The sequence below is a fragment of the Lichenostomus cassidix genome, chromosome 5, assembly GCF_008360975.1.
Source record: "Lichenostomus cassidix isolate B80296 chromosome 5, HeHo_3.0, whole genome shotgun sequence".
In the NCBI taxonomy this organism is placed as follows: Eukaryota; Metazoa; Chordata; class Aves; order Passeriformes; family Meliphagidae; genus Lichenostomus; species Lichenostomus cassidix.
Genome location: NC_139486.1, coordinates 9,761,232 through 9,779,374, shown reverse-complemented (window position 1 = coordinate 9,779,374; position 18,143 = coordinate 9,761,232). Strand labels below are relative to the sequence as shown.

At 44.2% G+C, this 18,143-nt stretch overlaps 1 protein-coding gene and 1 non-coding gene across 4 annotated transcripts; both read left to right on the top strand.

Moving 5' to 3' along the window:
• The first annotated feature begins 7,223 nt into the window (after nucleotides 1–7,223).
• Nucleotides 7,224–14,872, top strand: EIF5 (eukaryotic translation initiation factor 5). Of its 3 annotated transcripts, XM_085061290.1 has the most exons (12): nucleotides 7,224–7,375; nucleotides 7,545–7,737; nucleotides 9,769–10,048; nucleotides 10,305–10,386; nucleotides 10,614–10,786; nucleotides 11,095–11,206; nucleotides 11,886–12,025; nucleotides 12,534–12,692; nucleotides 12,895–13,056; nucleotides 13,310–13,474; nucleotides 13,696–13,830; nucleotides 14,475–14,872. In XM_085061290.1, exons 3-12 carry the CDS (start codon nucleotides 9,977–9,979, stop codon nucleotides 14,565–14,567), a joined length of 1,293 nt encoding a protein of 430 aa, XP_084917416.1. In that variant the 5' UTR covers nucleotides 7,224–7,375; nucleotides 7,545–7,737; nucleotides 9,769–9,976; the 3' UTR covers nucleotides 14,568–14,872. The 3 variants fall into 3 exon arrangements, with proteins under 3 accessions (XP_084917416.1, XP_084917414.1, XP_084917417.1); XM_085061288.1 differs by lacking the exon at nucleotides 7,224–7,375 and having other exon boundaries at nucleotides 7,404–7,737; XM_085061291.1 differs by lacking the exons at nucleotides 7,224–7,375; nucleotides 7,545–7,737 and adding an exon at nucleotides 9,077–9,234.
• LOC146435920 (small nucleolar RNA SNORA28) lies at nucleotides 11,561–11,684 on the top strand. Its single transcript, XR_014852951.1, has one exon. It is a non-coding gene; the product is annotated as a small nucleolar RNA SNORA28 (small nucleolar RNA).
• Nucleotides 14,873–18,143: the final 3,271 nt, after the last annotated feature.

The window sequence follows — 18,143 nt, the reverse complement described above, 5'->3', positions numbered from 1 at the left end:
CATGCCTCCTGTGCACCAGAGTTAGCACAGAGATGGACAAGGTGCAAGGGACAAGCTGTTCACTCCCTGCCCATCCAAATGTTTTTCAGGGTGCAGAACTCTGTAGCTCAGGACTCTCTGCAGAGGAACTCAGTGGGACACCTGTCACATCTGTGAGAGAAGAAATTTCAGCCTTCATCTGTATGACTCAGCTGTTTACTGCTCTGTGGGAGCAGCAGTGGCACTGAGATTCACAATTTCTTATCTATAAAACAAAAAGAAGTTTTATCAAATGGCTACCAGTAAACATCCTTCAGGGCACGTAGACCCACACAGAGACTTACCCTCACAGCAGATAGACTAAACTATCAAAACCCCTTGCTGCAGCACTCCTTGTCTCAGTGCACCAGAAAAAAAAAAAAGCAAGTAGCCTTTCTTAAGCCACATTAGGTGCAACCAGTCAATAGAACTGGATACCTGCTAACAAAACATAACCACTTACAAGCATATGCCTTTGAAGACAGAAGTATTATATCTATATGTCCACAATCAGGGATAAATGCATGGAGCCACTACCAGGAAAGATGCCTCAGAAGTAAAGTGTCTGAGTTAAACTAGCACATTATCCACAGGTATAAAATGCTGCTTCCCCATGGACTTGAATGAGATCACATGTATTTACACATGACCTTCAAGATCCCACCTGCACCCACACATCCTTCACAACTTCATCTGGAAGAGACTAATCACCATCACCTGGTCATCCATTAATCTGTCAAATGGTTTCAGCTGGGTTAGAGTTAATTTTCTTTACAATGGCTAGTACAGGGATATGTTTTGGATGTGCAAACAATCAGAAATGAGAGGAGCTGTGTATTTATTACACATTTCTGAATAAGTCATGCCAAATATCTAGGACAAACAATACATTAAGCCCTAAAGAACCCTTTGAAAGCTTTTTGTCTGCTGGAGGCAACAATGAAAAAGTAACATGATAGAAAGGGAGCAGTAAATCATTCATGAGAATAATTAAAAACTAACTGTGGGTGAGAAGCAGCAAAACAACACTGAACACAGCCAGCGTATTTTTTAGTATCTCAGCTTTTAGAGGTTGGAATTGTTGGGAGGAACTTTAAGAAGCCCTACTTTGTGTTCTTTACTACAAAGAAGACATAGCAGATAAAAAAATCTATGGAGAACTGTACAATCACAAGTTGCAGCTTATTCAGATGCCTCATGTCTATATCAGGCACTGAAGGCAAATGCTACTGTGCTGGAAATATGTGCAAATCAGGCTTGAGAAAAAGGCATATTAAGGACACTGGTGAAACACATATAAATTAGACTAAGTGCTGAATAATGCCTTTTACATGTGATTTCACTTACATGCACACAATCATTTTGGAATTCTAAAATCAAGTTCTGAAAGAATTACAGTGTTAAAATGTCCACAGCTATCACATAATGTAATTCAGTTGTTGGTGCCATAGCTTCGCAGATGAGTATGGCAGCCACAAATCATGACATTGGCAGCATTTACTTTAGATCACTTCAACTCTGTGAAAAGACCTGTTTCAGGAAAGCTTATATCCTAAGACTATCCCAAGTAAAAAGCTCAAAAACAGGCAATGTGGATAAGACTTTTTCTTCAAATAATACCCTTGAGCTTCAAGGGAAAATTCACCCTACATTATGCCTTTGAGCCTTCACTGGCCCAACTATGTATCTTAAAAATTTTGGAAAACTAATTTTGGAAACAACTCAAGGCAGTAAAATCCCTCTAAAAGTTTTGCCTTCCGTGTCTCCTGGGTCATTGTCAAAAACAAAAGACTACATTAGGTCAATAAAATCATGCCAGACTTTACATTTTACACCATGTTTGATCTGGATTCATATTCAAGGATATTTTTAGCCTCATTTCTTAAAAAAATGAGATTTATGCAATGGTGGTGTGTGTGTGTTTGTGTGTGAGTATCCACCTGCCTGTGTCTTCAGCACCATTTACCTGTTCCTGAACCCCCTGCATAATTCCAAACACAGTGACATTCACAGGTAGAGTGAGACATTATTGGTGCTTCAAGTCAGCTTTTATTAGGTGTCAAAGGATCCCCATAGGCTAAAACCAGACTTCATTTATTACACCACTCTTGGAAACCATGTGTGTTATTAGCTATTTCAGTATTGTTACTAGTCTATGTAATACCATAAGCATACATAACACTTGGCATATGCAAACCATAGGACAAAGTTTCTGCCTCAATTTTCCTATTTAAGTATCACTCCCCCTGCCTTGCTTTGTAGTTTGGCAAATAATTTACTTTAGTAATATAAATATTTGAGCTGTAAACCACCAGAGCATTCAAAGCCTTTGGCACTGCTTGGCAGTCATGTATTATTTGCTTCATTACAAAAGGTAATCCCTGTGTTTTTATTAAGAAGCTGGCAGTAGCTGTACTCAAGCTGCTGGCCCAACATACCAAACAAGCAGCAAATTCTCAACCACGATGTAAAAATTCAGCACTTTCCTCTAAGACCTGTAGTTCCCTGCAAAATACCTTCAAGGTTGCAAGAGAGGCAACTCTTCAGGGATTTAGAATCAGACTTCGGAGAAAAAAATGTTTTCTGTGATGTGCCTGTCTGTTTACAAATGCACAGCACTGCCCTACCAGCCATGCAACACTTTCAAAGGTTTTGTTTTGGAAAACATGAAGATTTTCCTTTGCCTTCAAAACAGGCTTTTCCTTTCAGGACAAGCATTGGGAATACCTTATCCTCTTCCTAGATCTGCCAGCAGAAGCACAAACTTAATCCCTACATGGGCCTCAGTACTGCCTCCATACCTCAGCTCTCCCAGCAATGCCCTCGTATTGTTCTAAAGCAAAGAAACTCCTACATGCTCAAATGAGCAGAACAGGTGAGCAAAACTTACTGCCAGCAGCAGCACAGACCCCTAGAAACAAGCTCAGCAGCCACATTTCTGCACACAGGACAAGGACCTTGAGAGCACTTAAGATCTCCAGGGTCTCCCCAGACTACAAGGAAGTTTGGAGATAAGGTCTCAATACCAGAGGCTACCAAACATTTCCCTTAGGAAAAGTAAAAAGCTAATAGATCATGCCAAGTGCTCATTACTCTTATTTCCCACTTAGAATCAACATTTGCTGGGAAATCTATACTGATAATCACAGCACTGGCTGCCAGACCATCACAAGCCAAAGAAAAAAGATGAAGGAGGGTTAATCTGTGGAGGAGGCAAAGCACATGACAGCTGCAGAGGACCTGAGCAAGTCCTTTAATGAAATGGAAGTGTAAACTGCTAAAAGGATACAGGAAGAGAGATTTAACACACAGGGAGATTTTGATGTCTGAAGTTTGACTATGGCAAGAAGCAGAGAAATGTAAATGCAGTGGTTACTAGTGGGCATAATGAACAGGCAGGTAGCTTTCAGAGCATGTTCTCAGCTGGAAGCTGACTCCTTATCTTCCACATCCACTTCTTTCAGCAACCATATAAATGTAGCAGGCAGATTTGCCAACCACAGGCATGCAACTGCCAGGTAATGGTAGTGGTTGCCAGTTAGGCCCATAGCCAAAGTGCTACCTGGACAAACTGAAAAAACCTGGCTTCCCTGATTCCTATCATCAGCACATCCACCTACTGCTGAGACACACAGAGAAAAGACAGGACTCCAAGGCAGGGACTTCACTGCCATCAAACACTGGTTCATGTTCTGCAGAGAAGCTGTTTGCCTCTCCTTGCTGAGTCAACTCTCTTACATAGGCAGACATACACTGGAAGAGGGAGGGTAGAGGGAACCTCACTGTGTCTATTGAGATGACAACACCAGATTTGGGGCAGAGCTGAGCTCATGCTGTCAGGGAGCTCATGCCTTTCAGGGCACTCAGACCCAAACCCTAGCTGGGAGATTTTAGTATTTTTGCACAGCAACAGAAGCAACAAAAGTAACTACCATAAGTAATGGCTATATGTGTGTCTAACATCACACACTTGTTCTCATGTTTTTCTCTGTTTATTAATTCCTGGACTACTAGTAATAGCTAACAGGAATGATGGTGCTACAGAGCATGGAAAGGAAAGCATTTCACAAAGTGAACTTCCCCAAGACGACCAGTGAGGTGACAGACAAAAACAACTGTGAAGCTCCGGGACAGAAAAACCAGAATCAACCTCTGCCCTTGTGACTGATCAATGTCTAGTGTCAATCCCAATGGATTTCGAACCCATGCTTTCCTAAAGGTTACCTATTCCAACCTGGCATGTAAATAATTAAACTTTCTCTGCACATTGCCAAGATAGGAAGAAGAAAGGCTATTGCTATTCCACACAACTATAGATAAGCTTGGCCCTCCTTCCATCTCCTGAAATTACAGCCAAAGCCATGAAGATGGCACGACGAGGAATCCCTTACTCAGGTGCTAATGCTCCTGCCTGCACTGGATGAAATAGGAGCTCTGAATGAGCCACTGGGAGATAATATACACAGTGGAGACAAAACATTCTTCAAGGCCAAGGTTACCAAGAAGGCGTTGAGTGGTTATGTTCACAGGGTTATGTTCACAGCCAGCCACACCACCGACAGAGGACAAATTCGCTGAATAAACCACTGACAGGACACAAAGTTGCCAATCAGAGATAAAAAGACATGTGATTTCAGCACCAATTTGTGAAGATTTTAAATATGTTAAGAATTTTAATAGAGTTTTGACTTTGTGCATTGTCACAGTCATTGACTCTTTGTTATTCCTATTGAAAACTGGCCAAGGCAACATAGAACAAACTTGGATTGTTCAGGGCTGAACTCAGCAACAATAAAGGATTTCTGTGATAAGGAAATGCACCCTAAGTTCAACTGTGGAAAACTTCCTATTCGTAGACATGAAGCCACTCACAAAACCTGACTTATTAATGCCATTTAAAATGTCATACCTACAAAAGTATATATAAAACCTACTTCGTTTCTGTCAACAAAATGCAGAGTACACAAGCAGTCTGTATTTTGAAGGCCACACAAGCAATGTGAACTATGAACTTCAGGGTTCATGAAATCATAACATTTTAAAGTGAGAGGAGAGAAGATATTTTTCTCTTATCCATACCATGAAACATTAAAATGAACAAACTGTAAATATTGAGATTCAGTAAACATATTTGGGATCCAACATTTAATATTAATGAATTTTCTCCTCAGGAAAAATCAACAAGTAGGCACCATGAAGTCAATAATCCACAATTTTAGTCTGGTTTGCATAAACCAAGAGAATGTTGTGTAACTTCACCTGGATGAGACCTTTTTGTGGAAGAAACACCATACTGAAAGTACATCTTCAACTTATATAAATTTATAGACTATATATATATATATATGTACACCATCTATTTCTTATTCTACTAATCATAACTGTTCAGAGTTATTCATTATGTCAAATAGTACCAAATCCAGGGTCTCTTTCCCAGCAGCTAAGTGGTGTTGGCAACAGAATACTTTAACACTCGTAATTTATTAACCCCCTAGGTGTTGTAACACTGAGCTAAAGCCACAGACAGGAGGCATTTAGCAAGTTATATGTGCCACATATTTTCACAGCAAAGGATTTCCCGCTGTGCTTTTCTTACCTCCCACTTTTTTTATTACTTTTTTCCCTCATGGTAACTGCCAAGCCTCACATACTTTGGAGCTGCTTCCTTATTTTACCCTAACACTCTCTCTCATTTCAGAAAGTGTTGCTGTGCATTTATCCAGGAGACATTTAACATATCCTGAAGAATTTTTGCCTTTTTCAAATGCTGATAGTGAAGTCCAAGACAAACTTACATGATGGACTCTTGATCCCTGTAAGTGTCCAAGGCCAGGTTGGATGTGGCTGGTCCGGTGGAAGGTGTCCCTGCCCATGTTGATGTGTTAGGACAAGATGATCTTTAAGGTTCCATGATGCTTTATAGAACAGTGTCCTGGCTACAAAGACCAGCTATTCCATATGCTGAAAGGAGACATAGCAAGGACAGCTGCAACAAGGAGGGTCTCGATAGAAAACACTGAGATGTGCACATTTATATCTGGTTGCTCCAGCTGAGGGAACAGGATTTTTATTGTTATTGTGTTCCACTGGAAGTGGCAGTAGCCCAGCTTTTGTGACTTCCAAGAAAGCCTCATTTATCAGCCACCTTCCTGAGGGCAGTTCTTTTGCATATCAGACCAAAAATGTTCAGTGTGTACTCCAAGGTTCAGCTGGAGGGATGTCACCTCAGACCACATCAATGTGATATCAAATTCAGCCAGGAAAACAACATGTCAAAACTAACTTCAGGCATGAAGAAATTTAGAGTATATAACATTATTTAACATCACAACTAGTTTTAGTGTCGCTCCGTCTCTTTTCCTCCATACTCCCACAGAGCCATCAAGAAACTTTACTCAGTAAGACAGTGACAGTAACTGAGGAGCATTGTTCTGCTGGAGAGTGTTTGTAGGGGTAAGAGAGCTGGTTACCCACTCTATTCATAGTCAGGAAAAAAAGATTTGCCACTTGAACATTATTGACACTCTAAAATACCCAAAACATAATTCCTGTGATACTGGAAGAGTGATGAGGGAAGAAGATGGGAAAGAATGGATAACAGGGGGAAAAGGACGAAAGTTTTCTGCTTTTTACGTGAAAATAAGTCCATAGACGCACTTCATTCAGGGTCCCAATTCAGCCACATAGGCTAGCAACATTTCCCACTAAGAACAGAGTACATGCGTGTTGACAATTGTGTCATCCTTTGTAAGGCAGCCCAGGCACCCAGAGCCACCCAACGCTGAGTCTTTATGACACTGGAGTTAAATAACAGGCTCTTTCAAACACCCCGAAAGCCGGCTGTGCAGGAAAAACACAACTTATTCAGCAACTTAATTGCTTTAAATTATTTGGAAAATAACTTGTAACATAGTTTCTGAGATGTCACGCATTGTGTCACAGCCCTCCAGGGCGTCGCTCGCCGCGCCGGGGCAGTGCCTCGGCAAAGCGGGCAGGGTGGCGGGGCCGGGGGAGGCCAGGAGCGCCCTCAGCCCCTCAGCCCCTCAGCCCCGAGCGCGCCGCACCGGCCCGGCCCGCGCAGCCCCGGCCCCCCGCCCCGTGCTGTCTCGCGAGACTCGGTCGCTGTAGACGCGATGTCCTTCGGGGCACTGGCGGGGGGGAGGGCACGGGGGGAGGGAGGAAAAGCGTTGATTGATAGGGCTCTTCACCAATGGGCAGGGGGAGCGGCGGGGTCTTAGCCAATAGCTTCGCTGCAAGGCGAATGGTGAGCCAATGGCGATAGCGGGGGGCGGAGCGCGCCGCTGGCTGATTGATCCCAGCTCTGGCGTTGTTCAGTCGGAGCGAGAACATTCTAGAGGTGAGTACGGGGCAGCCATTGCCGGGTCCCGTCCGCCGCCCCCTCCTGCCTCAGCTGCGCGCCGCTCGCCGCCTCTCCCTCCCCCTTTCCCTCTTCTCCCCCCTCTCCTCCACCCTCTCCCTCACAGGTGCCGCCGCTAACGATGCCCCTGATTGTGTCTTGCCCGCAGATTGCCCGGCACCGCTCTCCCTGGTGATACCGCCCGCCCCAGGACGCCGGGACCCGGAGGCTGCGGCGTCCGCCTCCGCCTCCCTCTCCGTCTGGATATAAGCGCCCCCTCGGCCCTGTTCTCCTCTCACAATCGGCTTCGTCGCAGCCCGGGGCGAGCAGCGTTGGGTTTATGTCTTTATTGGACGAAAACGGTGAGTGTTAGTAGTGGGCTGGGGCGGGTGAGGGCAGCGGGGTGAGGGTGGGGGGAGCGGGCGGGTGATTTAGGCTCGGCTGGGGCCTCAGGCTGCCGGTGAACGGTGGATATCGGCAGAGGTTTTGTGTAACGAAGCGTCCGGAACCTCGGCGGGAGGAGGAAAGAACCAATGCGGGGCGGGGAAACAAACAACAAAAAAACCGCACAACAGAATTCAAACCTGAAAGCCGTAGATCGTCAGCTGCAGGGTTATTGTTTGTTTTCGCGGGGGGGAGAGAGGCTTTCTCTTTTTTAAAATTACTTATTTATATTCATTTCGCCGCCGCCATGCGACGAGACAAGATGGCGGCGGCGGGGCCGCGCCTCCCGCGCTGTGGCGGGGGGGGGGGGGGCAGTGGCGCAGTTCCCACCGGCCCGGGGGGGGGCGCTCGGCCCGCGCTCCCAGGGGCGGCCCCGGGGGGACACTCGGGGGGCGGCCCGGCCTGGGGGGGCGGCGGAGCGCCCCGTCCCGCGGCGCGGCGCATGCGCGACCGGCGGTGACTCCCCCGTGGCTCCCAGCGCTGACTCAGTGCTTAATTGCTGCATTTATGACTCACCGCGAGCGGGGCGGGGACGTGGCGCTGTGCGGCAGGGAGTCGGTCTGCCTTCCCGCTCTCCTCCGTGCACGGCGTATAGGGGGGTGGTGCTTGGGATGAGGTGTCGTAGGGACCAGGAGAGGGAGCTTCAGCCTGCAGCAGACATATGCTGTACTCTGGAAGGAGGGAAAAACGGCACGCTCCTTCTGGGAACTCGGTCACCGAGAGAGCTGCTTCCTCAGCACTTCTGCAAACGCGTGGTCAGGTTATGTGGTGGCTCTTTTTAGACATCCTGGGGAAGGAAACCGTGTGTTTAAAACGGAGTCCGCGGTGTACTTTTTGCTGAGGAAGGGTAAAATTGCATCAGGGCTAATGTAGGACACAAGGCACGTACAAGTCTGCTTATTGTGTAAGGAAGTTGTAAACCTGACCAGAGGGACTCGGATCGTGTTGCACCATAGGCACGCTCTTACACATAAATACTAATAAGGTTTTTTTATGTGTCAACGCTTCTGTCATTAACGATAACAACATGATGACGTGTCAGAATAGCCATGCTCTGTAGTCAGGGTTGCCTGTGTAGTCAACCAGTTGTGACTTAAGTACTCATAGATCTGATTATAGAGGCACGTGTTAATTTAAATATGTAAATACTCCTCAAGGCAACGTTAATAATAGGATTCATCCTCCTTCCCCTTCCTCCCCCTCCTCCCTTCCCCCAAGAAAAAAAATCAACTGGAAAAGCTGCTGCACTGCTCTGTACCTCTGCATTGCTAGGCTTTCTACAGTGAAGCAACTTCTGTCAGACTTTATCAGGCTTATTGTTAAGTCAGAACTCAACAGAAGCTGCTATGAGAATCCATAAGTGAGAGGGAGAATTACGTAATTTTCAATTCTTTTCCACTCCGATCTAAAAACTGGTAAGCCATGTAAAAACTATGTTGGGCTACAGATTGCTGCTGCTTCATCTTATATTTCTCAATGTTTTGGCAGACTTCAGTTTATGTGATGGGTTCATGGTACGATGTGGAATTTGAAACTGATTTCCAGATCTTTCTCCTGATTTTCTGTGCCCTTCAGCCTGAACCATACCACATGACCCTTATGGTGCAAGTCACTGGTCTGCATAATAAATCAAGGAGTGTGCCCTTTCTTAGTGATCCCAGAACTCCTGAGGGAGTTGATTGTACAAAAAGTAGTTCTAAGGTGTTCAGTGGTTTTAGGCTAGTAAGAGAGGGTGGAAATCTTTGTAGTGTAGCTAAGGAAAAGTTCCTTAGCAGTATAACCCAAGGCTGTTACTTTCAGTTGCACAGGCTGAAGAAAGCCATAGCATAACAAATGTGCTTTTACCTTTTTCTCACCCTAGATATAGTCCCTTACATAACTTTGTAGTAAGAACAGATTGATGTACATTAAGATAAACTTAATTTTTTTCTGTTTCTTCACACTTGCAGAGCTGTTGCGCAGCCACTGGTACCTGTATTGGGGAAACATAGCATACAAGCAAGAACCTTACAGCCTCAGTGGCGAAAATTTTTTCATGTCAGAGACCGAGAACTCTTGCAGTCGTTTATGTCATCCCGTCTTCTCCAGACAGAAGATACCAAAAAACTGCAATCAAAGATCTCTTCATCTTATTGATAAAGCTACTAATAAGGCAAAATGTCTGTCAACGTCAACCGCAGTGTTTCAGATCAGTTCTATCGCTACAAAATGCCCCGTCTGATTGCCAAGGTAACTTCCGAAGCAGCAGCTGTAAGCAGGGAGTGTTCTCCCATAACTGCTTTTTCTGGGGGGAAAGAGAGGTAATGGTAATGCTTGGCCACTTCGGGCAGGGAGGGTGTCTGCTCCTTTGGTCCACACTGTGCACGTTAGGTCTTGTAAGGAGATGATCTTCAAAGCAGAATTTTGGTGTAGTTTAACAGATAATGTACACTGGGTCTGGCTGTTTGCAGGCATTTAACCTTAAAACGTTATTTGATTTCTTTAGGTGGAGGGCAAAGGAAATGGAATAAAGACGGTTATAGTCAACATGGTTGACGTTGCAAAGGCGCTTAATCGGCCTCCAACGTGTAAGTAGTAGTGTGGAATGACACAACGTTTTTTAATGCTCTTGTTTGAAATGGTAGTGTTAGTTAGCTAAAAAAGCATTTATACTGTTGCCTGAAGATTTGTAAGAAAGAAATGTGATTATCTCAGGATGAAATAATGAGCAGAAAGAAGTAATAGCCTATTGACTTGCTCTTTAAGAATCACAATGAAGAGAAGTGTTGTAGAGCTTTTAATGCTTTCTTTACAGATCCTACCAAATTTTTTGGTTGTGAGCTGGGAGCACAGACCCAGTTTGATGTTAAGAATGACCGTTACATTGTCAATGGATCTCATGAGGCGAATAAGCTGCAAGACATGTTGGATGGATTCATTAAAAAATTTGTTCTCTGTCCTGAGTGTGAGAATCCTGAAACTGATCTGGTGAGTGCTCTTTGTGTTAACAGTGATGCTGAGAAAGCACTATATTAGATGTTTGTGGAAGCAGTGCTATAAACAGAAAATCACGTACACACTCTTGCACCCTTTGGGAAGGTTTTACATCTCTAACAGTTCCTAACTTCTGAGATAAATCGCTACTTCTAAACTTTCTCTCCAGGGGGTAATACCAAGTATTTAAACTAAATGTGCCTTAATCATTTGAAGATGATAATGTCAACATCAGGTTTAGATTTTAATGTATAATTGTTCTGTAAGTGGTAAATTAACTGGAGGTTGTTCTCTCTTTACAGCATGTCAATCCTAAGAAACAAACTATAGGTAACTCTTGCAAAGCCTGTGGCTATCGAGGCATGCTTGACACAAACCATAAACTCTGCACGTTCATTCTCAAAAACCCACCTGGTAAGTGCCTTTCCTTACTTGTGGGGATAAAGAGAACTTCTGTATTACTGGTGTTACTGAAGTAGAAAAATAAATAGCTTGCATCTTACTGAAATGTAAAAAGGCACCAGCATACTCCTAGAGTATGTTCGGGGATCAAGATGAAGTAGCTGTTCTGGTAGTTTCTTCCCTCCTTCTACTGTGTCCTTCCCAAGTAGAGCTATTTGTTAAAAGCTGGATTTTCTTGTGCAGGACAAAACTTAGGAGGAAGGAAAGCAGTTAGCAGTAGCTCATGGCAGTTGTTCCTTTGAGTCAGTGGGAAGTGTGAGAGTAGGAAGTTAAAACTGTAGTATAAATGCAAACTGTAATCTGTGCAAGCAACACTCTGTAGTAAGCATCTAGTTGCCTGCTGCAATTTAAGCTTGCTAGAATAGAAAAGTCTAACCTATTCCAGGGGTCTCTGCTTTGTGAGGTCACCTGTTATATAGACTTGGACAATCTTTGTGACAAACAAGACTTGGAGTGCAACCAGAGGTTTCCCTACTGGATGAACGTCTTCCCTGAATGTGTTTGGGGATAGGTACTACCCATAAGTTGCAGCTAATGAAAGCATCCAGACCCACTTGGGGATTTGGCAGAGGTGCAGGGACTTTCTAGTTTGCTCTAGTTCATAGAACAAAACATTAAAATTCACTTGCAGAAAGTGGTGACACTGGTACAGGAAAGAAAGAAAAGGAGAAGAAGAACAGAAAAGGCAAGGACAAAGAGAATGGTTCTGTGTCCAGCAATGAGACACTTCCACCCCCACCACCAGAGGAGATTACTCCTCCACAGGTTGTGGTAAGTAGAAGGGAAAGTGGGGAGATAAGGGTGTGTGGTGTCTTGCTCAGATTTAAACCTTTGGAATCACTGGCATTCCTTGCTAGTCAACGTTGCACCTTAAAGGTCTTACTCTATGCAGAACTTAGTGCTGGAATAGAAGGGTCCCTGATTCTTCTCTCTGGCAGCTTTGTCAGCTCGTTAGTACCAGCATTTGTGCTCCTTGCTAAGTGAAAGCTACATATCCTTTATCACTCCTTTTCAGATACTGGGATTGTCTGCTGTGTACTAGGTAGAATGGTAAAACTGCAGTTCAGGTAGCCCTACAGATGTCTGTAGATTCAGGTCTAGCTTCCATTACTTCTTTCCTGTGTTTGTACTTTATCCATGATCTTTGACTTGCAAATTTTACTATAAACATTTCTTTAGTTTAATAAAAATGCTGTCACATCTGTGTCATTTCTATTCTCACCTAAAATAAGCCTGCAGTAATATTGTGTAAATCTCTTGTTTTGCTTTTGTATTTTAGGAGGAGGAGGATGATGATGACTGGGGTGAGGACACAACAGAAGAAGCCCAGAGGCGTAGAATGGATGAAATCAGTGACCATGCAAAGAACCTCACACTTAGTGAAGACCTGGAAAGAACTGTGGAGGAGAGAGTCAACTTACTATTTGATTTTGTAAAGGTAGCTATTGTCTGATTGTTTGCTTGATGTAACCATTCAGCCATAGTGGTACAAAATGTTTGTAAGGAAACTACAAACAGCCTGCGCAAAGCTTCTGCAAAGTACTGGTTCTGCCAGCGGTGGGAAGGGAAGAGTGCAAAAAGCATTAATGCAGACCTCAAGTGGCATTAAAGTGTTTCTCTCTGTACCTGTTTCCCTCTAGAAAAAGAAGGAAGAAGGTGTCATCGATACTTCTGACAAAGACATTGTAGCAGAAGCAGAGAGACTGGATGTAAAGGCTATGGGCCCACTTGTTCTCACTGAAGTCCTTTTTGACGAAAAGATTCGTGAACAAATAAGAAAATACAGACGTCACTTCCTTCGTGTAAGCCATCTCTTCTGCACTCATTGTGACAACTGTTTGGAGGTTTTTGTAGCAGTTGTTTGATACTATGGGGAAGAAGACTTTTTGTAGTGTTTTACTTATAAATTTCTCAGCTAGGGGGAACTGCTGGGAAGGATAGTTATGAACTATTGTAAACTTTGCAACCTCATAGAGCTGCTTCTGCTCTCTGTTCAGTCTGGAGAAGAGGGTAAAAAAGCTCATTCAATCACTTTTGTTTTTATCACAATTCTAGTTCTGCCACAACAACAAGAAAGCTCAGAGGTACCTTCTCCATGGCTTCGAGTGTGTGGTAGGCATGCATCAGTCTCAGCTTATTTCAAAAATACCACATATTTTGAAGGAAATGTATGATGCAGATCTTCTTGAAGAAGAAGTCATCCTTGGCTGGGCAGAAAAGGTAAAGGGCAGTGTGTAATGTACTGTAGCAATTAAATACCTCAAGGTGTAGCCTGTTGCATCTGCCTTCTCCATTCTGGTGTAGCTTGTGCAGTGAGAAGCCTCCTTCCCAAAAATGGGCTGTGGAAGGCAGCAGGCGAGGTTAGAGTTCAATTTAGGCAGCATTTGGGTACAGTCTGGTGTAAACCCCTTCAGTGCTCACACAAAGTCTCTGTCTTTCAGGCCTCAAAGAAATATGTTTCAAAGGATCTTGCCAAAGAAATCCGTGTCAAAGCAGAACCATTTATTAAATGGCTAAAGGAAGCTGAAGAAGAATCTTCCGGTAATGAAGAAGAGGATGAAGATGAAAACATAGAGGTAGGAAAGACTTGTTTACTGTCAGCAGCTTCAAGGTTGCACTGTTCCTGCATGCTTAAGTCATGTAACCTTGTCCTGGTGCACTCTGAAATGGATTACTTGGGGTATTACTGTGCGTGTTTGGAACAGGAGAAAAGCTCCATTTACAGTGGTCTGTCAGTGTTGTTAACTGTTTTCAGTTGTCTACCTGAGATCACTGTAACAACTGCAATTGCACCTGGACAGCCCAAGACTGTACCATTCCACAGTGACAGTCTCTTGCACAGTAGCAGCTCATGTAGTGCAAGGTTGACAGCAGGTATCAACGGCCATGTCTCACGTTCTAAGTGAGTTAGTGGGGGTCTGTTTGTTGGTTAAGCTGATGGAAGAATAACTGACCATTTCCCTCACAGTTTAGGCCTAGGTAAAATCTGTTGGTTGCACTCCAGCTGGCTGTGGTTGGAGTGTCACAGGAGTTGTTTGGGTGTTCTTCTCCCAGTAATATAGTCTCCACTCCTGGGTATGGGATGCTGCTTCATCCAGATGCACGTGCACAGCTCTGCCTTAAAAAGCCCCATGATAAGGGGCCATGGTTAGGAGGGTGGTTGGGTGTTAAAATTACTCCTCTGCTTAGTATAGTAAAACAAAGTGTTTTGTCTCCACAGGTGGTGTACTCCACAACTGCCAGTGTACCTAAAGTTGAAACTGTGAAGCCTGCAAACAATAAAGATGACGATATCGATATTGATGCCATTTAAAGTGATGCAACATAGCTTCCAGCATAGTAATGCAAACTTCTCTGCATTTTCTGCCAGAAGTGTGACTTGTATGTGCACAAGCTGAAATGGCTTAACATCCTGCTACTTTGTACTCTAAAATGTATCTTTTTACTGTGACTGGTCTTGTGTAACTAAGCCTAATACCAAGGAGTCAGCACGTCGGTGAACTGATCTAGTTTGCAACTGGCATGTTCTATTTTGTTTTTCTAACTTGTGTTGGACACATACTTGGAGCACATTTATACAGTTGTGGAAATAAAGGATTTGGTTTTGGTCAATCTTCATTTGTGAGTCAACCCCCTTATTGCTTTTCCAAGTAAGTATTTACACATCTCAATGAAATCTGCAAAGCTGATCACACAATGACAGTGTCTTAAATGGGACTGAGAAAATCCACCTTAACCCTAGAGGCTGTTCCAACAGTGGAGATTTGAAACCTGGGCAAGAAGCAGGTGTTGGGTAATTGGCAGTGTGCAGCTGCCAGTTTCTTAAAACAGGACAGCTGTCTGTATTCTGATCTTTGCAGGCTTGGGTTTTTTTAAACAAACTCACTGGTGTTCACTACATGAGTTGGGTTTTGGCTTGGTTTTTTTTTTCCTTTCCTGTGGTTTTCAACAGCTCCAACTCCAGAATTAAAGCTGCAGGAGCTGGTACTGCTGCAGTTGGTGTGTGCTGCCCTGAGGAGCTGGCTGTTGCCATGTGTCCAGCTGTGCAGTGTCACCATGGTCAGGCCAAGTGGTGTCCAGCTCCATCCTCATTTGGGGAGAGAGCCAGAGGAGGAGATCTGGCACCTTGAGTGCAAAAGTCCCCGAAGTTCACCTGCTTATCTCTGGAACTGAGCGTCCTAGATGTAATGTTGAGGAATCGGGTTGCTTTAGGAACAGGAGAAAGAAAAACATGGTCCCTCAAACTCAAGAAACTGGTATGACGTGTTGTGTTGCAGGTTTTGGCCAGGGAGGAGTTAAGGGTGTGGGTTTTGGGTTTTTTCGTTAGATGCAGTATGAGAAGTTTTGAGAGATCAGGGCTTCAGCGTGCACAGTGAGCTGCTTTTTCTAGTCAGGTTGTCCTTGCAAAGCTTGGAATTGGTTGAAGGCAAAGATTGTGTTTGGATAGTTACAGCAGGGGTGACTTGAGCTGCAGATTCGCCTGTTCTGCAGTGTCTGTTGCGTTGCAGGTGCCCCTGGTAATGAGTTGTCACCTGGCACCAGCAGGTGTGGCAAACAGCACTTGAAAAATGGGGTAAAGCTGTGAAGCATTTGAAAGTGCCCTTTTATCTTAGGTGGATTTTGATTGCAGTAATACAAAACCATAATCTTTTAATTTAGAGACACGTTTATTCCTGGCTTCTTTTGTGTAAAAGAAAATGTGTTTGCTATTGGGTTTAAACCAGGCTTGTATTTCCAAAGTGTCCATTTTCATGCATGTTTGGGAACCTGGAAGATAGATTACTAAACTCCCTGTGTGCCCTCTCAGGAAGACACCTCTTCCTCCTGGTGTGGGCACATGCCTCCCTTGTGTAACTGTTGTGAGCACACCCTGATAAGTGTTTACCTCATGACCAGAAGGTTTCTGTCTGAAGTATGTTTTTTTGTGGTGGTGGCTGCTCCCAGTTGTGACAAAGTGAAGTACTGTTAGGGGTCTTCAGTCCCTTTCAGGGCAGACTTGATGGCAATTGCAAGCTGCCGCCAATGGGGATAATCCCTGAGGTTTTGGTTTTTTCCCTCAGAATGCAGAGACTAGCAAGACACACCTGTTCTTTCCACTAGGGAAACTAGGAAATAAATCCACTCAAAAAATGTTTTTGTAGGGTTACCGAACTGATGGTGTTATACCAAAGCTGTAGGATGGTAGATTCAGTGTAAGTGTGGAGGGACCATGCAGGGAATGAAAGTGTTCTTGTGTGCAGTAGCCCACAGGTGGATCAGAGTGAGTGTATCACTAAGTGGTACCCTAATTTCAGTCATGGTGGAGGCTTCCAGAAGTACTGAGGCTGCCACTGAAATTCCTGATGCTGAGTTACACTTCTGACCCTGTTTTCACATGCATGTTGCTGTTTCTGTCTCAGATCGTTACCCAATGATTCCACTAGCTCATAAAAATTGAGTGTTTGTTATGTGACTATTTCTTTAGGGAAGGAAGTCTGACTTGAAAGTTTCATGAGTCTTTGAATGTATTGCCTCTGCTATCTGATTAACAAGTACATCTTCAAAAGGTAACTTGGAGTTCAGATAAAATCTGCTCCAAGCTTCAAAGGTAGACTTCTGGCACCCGGGAAGCAAACAGTGTTGGGTGATTTCCCTCACTTGGTGCTGTACCATCTCTCTGCTAGGAAACCTCAGTCTGAACACTTCCATTGGGCAGGTGGAGGGTCTCGTGGCAGATCCATCAGCCTCAGCTTTACAAAGTGTCATTTCCCTGCAGAGCCTAAGATCGAGAGCTTTGCTGCAGTTTGGCAGCCTCTGGCAGCAGCTTCTCGTCATGCAGCATGACAAGGAGCAGCTCAGCTGCCAGCTTTGCTTGGGGCTCAGCAGCATCAACCAGTTTGAAATCCCAGCTGTTGTACACATAAAAGTAAAACCGGGCAATTTTTCTTCTTATCAGTTAGAGCCTACCAGTTGTCATTGGAGGCCAGTGCCTCCTCAGCTGGATCTGGTAGGATATGTACTAGATAAAAGTGTGCTTTTGCTTCTGAGCATGCACAGCTCAGGTTTGCGGTGAGGCAAGGACTAAAGATGGGAAAAGTGATTTGAAGGGATTGCACTAGGCGCAGCAATGTGCTCAATGTTTTCTTTCCCCTTGCTGTGGTAGTGGCTTTCCTTGCCAGTGTAACTGTGATGTGGAGCTCCCACAGAGGTCACCTCTGCCTGGCCACTTGCATGAGGCAGTGCCATGAGGCTGTCATTCCTTCCCACTAAGATCTGCCCTGTTCATTGGGGTAAGAGGCTTGCCAAAAGATCCCAATCTCCACCCAAGTCTAAAAGGTCCGTTGATTTGTTGCTGTCCAGATGTACAACAGAGTTTAAAAGGTTGATTTATAACTAATAAATCATGCTTAACATGTGGGTGTATTCCAGTTGTGCAAATTCTGAACCTTGCTGCTTGAAAAGAAGAGGTACCTCTGAAAAGTAGTTAATATAGCAGTCTGCAATGAAATGTCCTTCATTTGAGGGCTGCTACTAAGTAGTAATAAAGATCACAGGACCTCTGCGCTCTCAGTGAAACCAGCAAATGGAAATGGCAAGGAGAGATGGAACAAAAGTAGCTGACCCACCAATTAGTCTTTCCAAACTATGGCAGCTATTTTCTCAAACTAATTACTCCCAAAGAGCTTCAGAGGCCTGTTGCTGGGGATTGACTCCTTGGCATTCAGTAACACCACTGGACCGTGAAGTTCTGGAACAGAAAACCTAGAAGTAAAGACAGCAAAAAGCAGCTTGAAAACAATGCTCTTTTAAGCTTTATCTGAGAAACACTGCATGGTTAAATTTCAGCTTAAGGTTTATAAAGTTGTTGGAGCTGTTGGGATTACTTATGTGCTTGACAGTCTCCTGGCAT

Bases quoted from the DNA above. Each gene is read 5' to 3' on its own strand.
- EIF5 (XM_085061290.1), top strand. From the start codon at position 9,977: ATGTCTGTCAACGTCAACCGCAGTGTTTCAGATCAGTTCTATCGCTAC. The intron at 11,207-11,885 runs GTAAGTGCCTTT...ATTCACTTGCAG, and splicing joins CATTCTCAAAAACCCACCTG to AAAGTGGTGACACTGGTACA. The intron at 13,475-13,695 runs GTAAAGGGCAGT...TCTGTCTTTCAG, and splicing joins TCCTTGGCTGGGCAGAAAAG to GCCTCAAAGAAATATGTTTC.